General features: G+C 44.2%; 1 protein-coding gene across 1 annotated transcript; it reads left to right on the top strand.

Annotated features, from left to right (window-relative positions):
- The first annotated feature begins 2,232 nt into the window (after window positions 1–2,232).
- Window positions 2,233–3,049, top strand: LOC128594571 (eukaryotic translation initiation factor 4E). The gene has a single exon (XM_053603484.1). The coding sequence runs from the start codon at window positions 2,245–2,247 to the stop codon at window positions 2,896–2,898; it is 654 nt and encodes a 217-aa protein (XP_053459459.1). The 5' UTR covers window positions 2,233–2,244; the 3' UTR covers window positions 2,899–3,049.
- The last annotated feature ends 6,809 nt before the right edge of the window (window positions 3,050–9,858 follow it).

Here is a 9,858-nt window from a genome sequence, read left to right as displayed (position 1 = left end):
GGCTCCCAGCTCTCAACCCTACCGGAGGCTCCTGCTCCCCGCCCGCCGCGGCGCGCCCTCTAGCGGAGGATGCGGTGTGGGGCGGCGGCTCCCCACTTCTCTTCCGAATGTAATTCCACCCACCTCACAATTGCAGCGAGGATAATTAATGATTATAGTCTTGGCAGTAATAGGGATAACAATGGTTGTAGTAACTGTGCTAAGTGATTTAAATGAATCATCTCATTTAATCCACACAAAAAGGGAGGTGATATTATCCCCATTTTACAAACGAAGAAACTAATACAGAGCTTCTCTCACCTGCCCCAGGTCAACAACTACTGCTGCCAGAATTAAGTGTGTTTCGACAATGAACGGCCTAGCGCTCTGAGTCCTGCTTCCTTAGTGCTGGTTCCTTTCCCTTCCCCTGGAAAGCAATGTTTACTGTTCACCACAGACGGGTTTGTCTCCATAAAAACAAGGTGAGGGAGCTGGCTGGCCTGCTGTATCCAGGGAGCTCCCTTCTGAGCTCTAGAACAATCACTCTCAGGAAAGAAACTGGGAAGGACTCAGAATTATTGCTGGGTTTCTAGTGTAGGAACCACTTTGCTCCTGAGGCAGGATACAGGTGGTCCAAAGGAGGAGCTACATTCCTGAGAACATCTGTAGGTCAGAATTGTGATGAACAGCACATACATGGTAACAATAATAATAATTCCATAATGGCTCATATGGGGTAATAATAATATGGTGTAATACCATAATAATAATAATACTACCCCGGTGCTGTAATAATAAGTTATAGAAACTATCGTGCTCTTTATTTTAATTCAAACAAACAGAACATGAAAACCAACTCATACAAAAAGTTTACCTAGGAGAAAGGAGGAACTTCAAAAAAGAATATTAAAAGTTAACATTCAGCTAATGTCTCAATGTCTTGCTTACTGGAAGGGGCATTTTTGACACAAGAAGGGAGGCCAATATTAATGAGACAATGCTGATGGAGGTGGTGCTGAAAAGGATGGAGTGGAGTGGGTGCTGGACAATCAGGGTTTGGTTCTGTTGCTGAAGGAGGAAGCGTACCACTGAAGTCGGTTTCTCATAAAGGTATCTAAGGTCATCTGCACAGCCTTTTTGATTTTTCCATCGTAAATGGGCTTGTAGCAGTTGGTGTTCTAACTGCACAGTAAGTTTATAAACTGTTCCCTGTTAGGATCTTTCTTCTCAGGCTTAGCAAATCCTGACACAGTGAGATGAAAGGCTTCAGCTGATTCTTTTGTTGTAAATTTTCTTGGCGCAGGAACTTCTGATTTTTAGTGTTCTTGTGTTTCTATCAGCTGCTTCTCTAAGACTAGCCACTGGCGTAAAGATGCCTGGCCAGCACACTGCTTAGGCGCGTGGATTTGTTACATGTGCAGAAGAAACTATTTCCTGGGTTATTAATTTAATTATTTAACTATAAATTATCCTTATGGGGACGCGTGGAGGCCTGTTTCTAAGTATAGAATGCCATACACCAGGTCGTCTGTAACCCGGAAGCTGTCTGAATTCTTGCCGTTACTCGGGGTGCCTATATTCTAGCAGCAAGACACTTGGAAGGAAAGGCTGGCTCTTAATCAAAATGTTGCTGGGTGACCAAGAGCTCAAAGTCAGGAGAGGTAGATATTTAGGGAGCATTTCATCCAGGTCATAGTAAAGCCAGTACTGGAATGAAACATTGGTTTGTTTGCTTTGTTTATTTGTTTTGTTTTGTTTTGAGACAGAGTCTCACTTTGTCACCCTTGGTAGAATGCAGTGGCTTCACAGCTCACGTCAACCTCAAACTCTTGGGCTCAAGTGACCCTCTTGCCTCAGCCGGGTAGCTGCGACTACAGGTGCCTGTCACAATGCCTGGCTTTTTTTTTTTTTGCAGTTTTTGGTGGGGGCTGGATTTGAACCCACCACCTCTGGCGTATGGGGCTGTCACCCCACCCCTTTGAGCCACAGGCGCATCCCACAATGCCTGGCTATTTTTAGAGGTCTGGCTCTTGCTCAGGCTGGTCTCCAACTCCTCAGTTCAGGCAGTCCATCTGCCTTGGCCTCCCAGAGCACTGGGATTACAGGTATGAGCCACTTCGCCAGGCCTTCGAATAAACCATTGTATTTATTTATACCAGCCTTGTTTTAAACAAACTCTAAAATAGCATAAACACAATAGAATGAAAAATTACAGCTAAAGCAAATGAAGAGTTAGAAAAATCAGATAAGAGAGATCGATCTAAGATGGCGACTGTGGAACCGGAAACCACCCCTACTCCTAATCCCCCACCTGCAGAAGAGGAGAAAACAGAATCTAATCAGGAGGTTGCAAACCCAGAACACTATATTAAACATCCTCTACAGAACAGATGGGCGCTCTGGTTTTTTAAAAATGATAAAAGCAAAACATGGCAAGCAAACCTTCGGCTGATCTCTAAGTTTGATACTGTTGAAGACTTTTGGGCTTTATACAACCATATCCAATTGTCTAGTAATTTAATGCCTGGCTGTGACTACTCACTTTTTAAGGATGGTATTGAGCCTATGTGGGAAGATGAGAAAAACAAACGGGGAGGACGATGGCTAATTACATTGAACAAACAGCAGAGACGAAGTGACCTCGATCGCTTTTGGCTAGAGACACTGCTGTGCCTTATTGGAGAATCTTTTGATGACTACAGTGATGATGTATGTGGAGCTGTTGTTAATGTTAGAGCTAAAGGTGATAAGATAGCAATATGGACTACTGAATGTGAAAACAGAGAAGCTGTTACACATATAGGGAGGGTATATAAGGAAAGGTTAGGACTTCCTCCAAAGATAGTGATTGGTTATCAGTCCCATGCAGACACAGCTACTAAGAGCGGCTCCACCACTAAAAATAGGTTTGTTGTTTAAGAAGACACCTTCTGAGTATTCTCATAGGAGACTGCGTCAAACAATCGAGATTTGGGAGCTGAACCAAAGCCTCTTCAAAAGCAGAGTGGACTGCATTTAAATTTGATTTCCATCTAAATGTTGCTAAGATATAAGAGAAGTCTCATTCGCCTTTGTCTTGTACTTCTGTGTTCATATATTTTTTTTTTTTTTTTAATTTTAGCTAGAGTGTCCACTATCCCAATCAAAGAATTACAGTACACATTGTCCCCAGAATCCATAAATGTGTTCCTGGCCCACTCTGTAATAGTTCAGTAGAATTACCATTACAAACACATTTTACCCATCCATGATATTCAAAAGACAATTTGCATTTCTATACTTTACAGGAAAAAAGTTCTGTTTATGTTCCATTGGATGCAGGAGCATATTTTGCTGGTTTGAAAGAGTATGATGCATACAGTTTTCTAGCAATTTTCTTTGTTTCTTTTTACAGCACTGTCTTTGCTGTACTTTTGCTGATGGCTGCTAGATTTTAATTTATTTGTTTCCCTACTTGATAACATTAGTGATTCTGATTTCAGTTTTTCATTTGTTTTGCTTTTGTTTTTTCCTCATGTAACATTGGTGAAGGATCCAGGAATATGACACAAAGGTGGAATAAACATTAATTTTGTGCAAAAAAAAAGAAAAATCAGATAAGAAAAACCATTGAGATTAGTATAAACATGCTGGGAGAAGGTCACAAATATGGAACTGAGTTCTGTAGCAGCCAATGCAAAGAGGGAAACACAGTCATTACATGGCTCCCAACACTGAAGATAAAAAGAGACAAGAGTCTCAGAGCAAGCAGAACCATTCCTTTTCCTGAGATCAAGAGGCAGTGCTCCTGTGGTCCCCATGGGCTGGAAGTGGTGTGATAAACTGAACATCATCTCGACCACATCATTACCATTAATACACATTTTGGGGTGGTGTCTGTGGCTCAAGGAGTAGGGCACTGGCCCCATATACCAGAGGTGGCAGGTTCAAACCCAGCCCCGGTCAAAAACTGAAAAAAAAAAATACACATTTTGTAGGATTCATTCATTTCTTCCAGCGTCCCTGGGGCAGCTGCTGGCACCATGTTCAGTCAGAATCAGAGTGGTGTAATCCCATACGGTGTGCCCAGGCTGTTGGTCTGGCTTAATCCAGGGGCGGATTCCAGTGAAATCATGAAAGAGTGGTACACATATTCTTCCATCAAACTGACATAAGAAGTCCCCCTCGCCACCCATCTTTTTTTTTTCCTTTTTTTTTTGAGACAGAGTCTCACTTTCTTGCCCCTGTTAGAGTGCCATGGACTCATAGCACACAGCAACCTCAAACTCTTGGGCTCAAGTGATCCTCTTGTCTCAGCCTCCCAAGTAGCTGGGATTATAAGGGCCTGGCACAATATCTGGCTATTTTTAGAGACCGGGTCTCACTCTTGCTCAGGCTGGTCTTGAACTCCTGAGTTCAGGCAATCCACCCACCTCTGTCTCCCATAGTGCTAGGATTACAGGTGTGAGCCACCTCTCCCGGGCCTCCACCCATCTTTGATATATAGAGCATTACTGTGAGTTCAGTGTTAGTAGACACTTGATGTTGCAGCCATTTGGGGCTGCTGATTAAAAAGTTACAACAGAAGACTCATGGCCAGAACACGCCTGTCTCCTGCAGGGAAAAATCAGTAAACAGCATGTGATTCTTGTCCCTTAGACCCCCCTTTTCTAGATTCCATAAAGGCTACCCTCTTCTGCAGTTTCTTTCTTCAGAAGGAACCTAGTACCATGGATTTGATTTTTGTTTACTTAGTTATAATCTCCATCCAGGCTGGGTGAGGTGGCTTATGCCTGTAATCCTAGCATTCTGGGAGGCCAAGGCTGGTATATTGCCTGAGCTCACAGGTTTAACACCAGCCTGAGCCAGAGTGAGACTCCGTCTCTAAAAATAGCTGGGTGTTGTGGTGGGCTCTTATAGTCCCAGCTACTTGGGAGGCTGAGGCAAGAGAATTGCTTGAGCTTAAGGGTTTGAGGTTGCTGTGAGCTTTGATGCCATGGCACACTACTGAGTGTTACAAAGTGAGACTCTGTCTCCAAAAAAAAAAAAAAAAAAAAAAATATATATATATATACACACACTCACACACACACACACACACACACATATATATAGTCCCCATCCATGCGTGCTTCCCCAGGATTACCTTTTCATTGGACTTATTTACTCCTCAATTTCCTTAGCACCATCTGCAATTTCTTCTCCAGATGGCACCTCTCATTCTCTGTGCGCAGATTCCACAACTTTCATTTGTGGCTAATTAACTTCCATCTAACTCCCTAGGAAAGCTTTACTAGCTGTGTGACTTTAGGCAATTTACTTAACCTCTCTGAGCTATATTCTAACCACCTGTAAAGCTGATAATGCTGATGTTGGACGGTTGTTTGGAATGAATGGAAACTGTAAGAAAGGTTTATTGAATCCCTATTGTGCCAGATACTATGTTAATTACTTTTTTTTTTTTAAAGAGACAGAGTCTCACTTTATCACCCTGGGTAGAGTGCTGTGGCATCACAGCTCACAGCAACCTCCAACTTCTGGGCTTAAGCAATTCACTTGCCTCAGACTCCTAAGTAGCTGGGACTAAAGGCGCCCACCACAATGCCCAGCTATTTTTTTGTTGCAATTTGGCTGGGGCCAGGTTTGAACCTGCCACCCTCAGTATATGGGGCTGGTGCCCTTCCCACTGATCCACAGGCGCTGCCTACTATGTTAATTACTTAACGTGCAAAAGTCTGGCTGAGTCATTTAACAATCCTATCACATAGGAACTCTGATTATCTCTGCTTTACAGATAAGGAAACAAAGGCTTAGTGAGCTTAGTACCCATGTGTTATAGCAGTTACAACCATAATTATTCAATGTCCTGAGAAAGGCACAAAGGCCATGAGAGTTCAGTAGGGGATCAGTAAAGACTTCAACAACTGGTCCCAAAAAGCTTCTACCCCCAAGGAATGACAACTGAATAACATCTTGACAGATCTTTCTCTGCAAATATACTTTCTTTTTTCTTTATAGACAGTGTCTCGCTCCATCACCCAGGCTAGTGCAGTGGCAGAATCACAGCTCACTGCAACCTCAAACTCCTTGGCTCAAGCAATCTTCCTGCCCTAGCCTCTAGGGTAGCTAAGACTATAGGCACGCGCCACTGTACCTGGCTATTTTTTCATTTATTGTAGCAACAGAGTCTTGTTCTGTCACCCAGGCTGGTCTTGAAAGCATTACCTCAAATGATCTTCCCACCTCGGCCTCCCAAAGTACTGGGATTACAGGCATAAGCCACAGTGCCTGGCCTACTTTCTAAAAAAAGAGGTCAATTTGTACATCTATATTACTTTATTTTTTTTTTCTTTCCTGATTTTAACCGAAAGGATTGCTTTCTATGTTGTTGTTTCAGGCCTTCCAGTACTTCCAGTAATTTAAAACACAGGCTTCTAGTTGTAATCAGTGATTGCTTTTAAATTTTTAACAAAGCTGTATTAAGTTATATTTTTATTTAACATCAAAGGCTAATCTGTATCTTTAGTCTTTCCCCTGAGCCAGCCATACTTTCACTTCTTTCCTCCTTCTATTCCCTTTATTATGCCCTAGGATCCGCCAGGTTTGTTAAAATCTTCTGGAACTAGAATCCGATGAAAGAATGGGGCATTTATTTTTAAGAGAAGGACAGCACCTGGGCTGGAATGCAGTACGGCTACAATTGTAGCTCACTATAGCCCTGAACTCCTAGGCTTGAGCGATTGATCCTCCTATCTCAATCCCCAGAGTAGCTGGGACTACATTTGGGTGCCATCACAACTGGCTGATTTTTTTCTTTCTTTTGTTAAAAATTTTTTTAGAGATAGGGTATTGCTATGCTACCCAGGCTGATTCCAAACTACTGGCTTCAAGCAATCCATCCATCTCAGCCCCCCCAAGCTCTAGGAGTAAAGGAGTAAGCCATATTACCTGGCCAAACGAAACATTTAATAAGAAGAGAAAGAGGAAGTGGGTGAATCACAAAAGCAAAGTGCAGAATGGCCAAGGGCTTGGGGGCCTAGCACAGGGTGGGTTAGTTGTCAGCAGCCTGGTGCATTTATCTATTCATTCATTGGTTTTGCAAACATTTGCTGAGGTCCACCAGTGGTGTCTGCTGGGCAGAGAGCAGGGCCCATGGGTGAGGATGAGGATTTGAGAGAGCCAGAGCCAGTCAGCTGCATAAGAAGGAATGACAAGCCCCAGGCTCTGCAGCCAGCAGTACCTGAGCAGGGAGCACTGCTGAGCTGTCTTACAGGACCAGCTGGAGGAGGCAGAGCCTGGGGTATGAGGCCAATTAGGACTTTGCTGTCACCACCCAGGCAGGAGGCCACAGGGATCTCCATGTGAGAAAGAAAGGCATAAACAGGAAACAAATTTAACCATTAGACAAAAGCACCTCCCTCCCTGATGCAGGAAGCTGAGGGCTGGGCCAGCCCCTGCAAAACCATCTGAGGAGTCGTTTCCTTTCTTGGTGACCTGCCTGATGGAGTCAGCCCTGTAAACTCCAAGTACCTCGACTTGCCCTGAGTGCACTTAACCGCCTTTTCTTGCCTTTCTGATGCTCTCCAAATCATCAAATCTATCATTCCATCGTTACTCCCCTCCTATCTCTTCTCAACACAGAGAAATCATTTTAAAAGGCAAATGAATATAATCCTGTTTCTCTCCTGCTTAAAACTTTGAATTCCCATGGCTCTTCAGATATAGATATAACTCCAAACCCCAGAGAAGACCCCTCAGGGTTGGCACCCAAACCTCCCCCGAACCCCCTGTCCCTCTCTACAGCCCCCTGGCTTCCTTCAGTCCCGCAGATGCTCCAGACTCTGCTGTCAGGGCTTCACTTAGGTGCCTAGCATGGCCAGACCACACCTCACCCTCCCCCCCCCCCCCACACACACACATACACAGTGCCACTGCCCTCAGTATTTTTTTTTTAGGGACAGGGTCTCGCTGTGGCACAATGATAGCTTATTGCAGCCTCAAACTCTAGACTCAAGAAATTCTCCTGCCTCAGTCTCCCAAATAGCTGGGACTATAGGCACATGCCACCATGCCCAGATAATTAGTTTTCCTTTTTTTTAATTTTATGTAAAGATGGGGGTCTCACTATGTTGTTCAGGCTGGTCTTGAACTCCTGACCTCAAGCCATCCTCCCACCTTGGCCTCCCACATGATTGGGATTACATGCATGAGCCGCTGTGGCTGACTCCTCAATATTCTTTGTGTAATCGTCCCATCATATCTGCCTCTCCCATTAGCCTGAAAGCTTCAGGAGGAAGGACCATGTGTGCCTTATTTCCTCCTGTAGCCACTGTGCCCAGATATAAGAAGTGTGTAATAATTAATAGTTAAATGAGAGGGAATAATGTAGGCTTGCTTTCAAAAAAATTATCTTAAAGTCCTTTGTACTTGGTGACTAGTAAAACTTAGGCGAGATGGTTAGAGGGCATTAGGCAAAGGGGAGGTGTGTTAAAGGGTTGTATCCATTGGCCAGGCTGCATTAACAAAGTACTGCAAACAGGGCAGTTTATTTTTTTAAATTAAATTCATGTATTTATTTATTTTTTTGGAGACAGAGTCTCATTTTGTCACCCTCAGTAGAGTGCTATGGCGTCACAGCTCACAGCAACCTCCAGCTCTTGGATTCAGGTGATTCTCTTGCTTCAGCCTCCCAAGTAGCTGGGACTACAGGCGCCCACCACAATGCCCGGCTATTCTTTTGTTGCAGTTTGGCCGGGGCTGGGTTCGCACTTGCCACCCTCAGTATATGGGGTCAGCGTCCTACTCACTGAGCCACAGGTGCCATCCCGAACAGGGCAGTTTAAACAAAAGAATTTGTTATCTCACTGTCCAGGAGAGACAACAGACCTGTTGGACCTGTCAACAGAAGTCTGAATTCAAGGTGTTGGCAGGGTTGGTTCCTTCTGGGGGCCATGACAGAATCTGTCCTGTGCCCTTCTCCTCAGTCTCGTGGCCTCAGGCACTCCTCAGCTTATAGATGGTGTTTTCTGGGTCCTTACATCATCTTCCCTCTTTCCAAATTTTCCCTTTTTATGGAGTCACTAGTCCTATTGAATTAAAACTTGTGATGATGACTTAATTTCAACTTGATTTACCCCTGTAAAGATTTTATTTCCAAATAAGATCACATTCTGAGGTACAAGAGATTAATACTTAAATATATCCTTTGGGGGACAGGTGGTCACATCCCAAATGACAGTAGCTCAAACAGGCCCGGCCCCTAACCAGGCGAGAATGACAGGTGGGAACATCATGGAAACTTTATCTACCCCAAACTGATGGCTTCAAAATCTCTACACTGGGCTTGCTGCCTGTAGCTCAGTGGCTAGAGTGCCAGGCACATACACTGGAGCTGGTGGGTTTGAATCCAGCCGGGCCTGCTAAAAAACAATGACAACTGCAACCAAAAAATAGCAGGTGTTGTGGCAGGTGCTGTAGTCCCAGCTACTTGGGAGGCTGAAGCAAGAGGATCACTTAAGCCCAAGAGTTTGAGGTTGCTGTGAGCTGTGACGCTACAGCACTCTACCGAGGGTGACATAGTGAGACTTTGTCTCAAAAAAAAAAACTGATACCCTCCAGCCCCCCTCCCGCCACCGGTCACCTCACACACTTCAGCCTCTGCCACCCCACCTCTCTTTGGCCTCCAGACAGTCCTTCGCCTCATTCCCACTTAAAATCTCATCCAGGGCGTGTTCCTTGTCTCACAGTGATGTAGAAAGTCTTCATAAAAGTAGGATCCAACAAACATAGCCTGTTAAATTAGCAAACTCAATCTCAATATCTATCTTTAAAATGGCCAACAGAGGAAGAAGCACTTCTTTCCACCAGCTCTCACATGGAGCCCCGCCTGCCTTTGGTTTC

Source organism: Nycticebus coucang, chromosome 9 (assembly GCF_027406575.1).
Source record: "Nycticebus coucang isolate mNycCou1 chromosome 9, mNycCou1.pri, whole genome shotgun sequence".
Taxonomy (NCBI): Eukaryota; Metazoa; Chordata; class Mammalia; order Primates; family Lorisidae; genus Nycticebus; species Nycticebus coucang.
This window is presented reverse-complemented; position numbering and strand designations above follow the sequence as displayed.

Excerpts from the sequence above, each read along its gene's own strand:
- LOC128594571 (XM_053603484.1), top strand. The coding sequence starts at position 2,245 with ATGGCGACTGTGGAACCGGAAACCACCCCTACTCCTAATCCCCCACCT.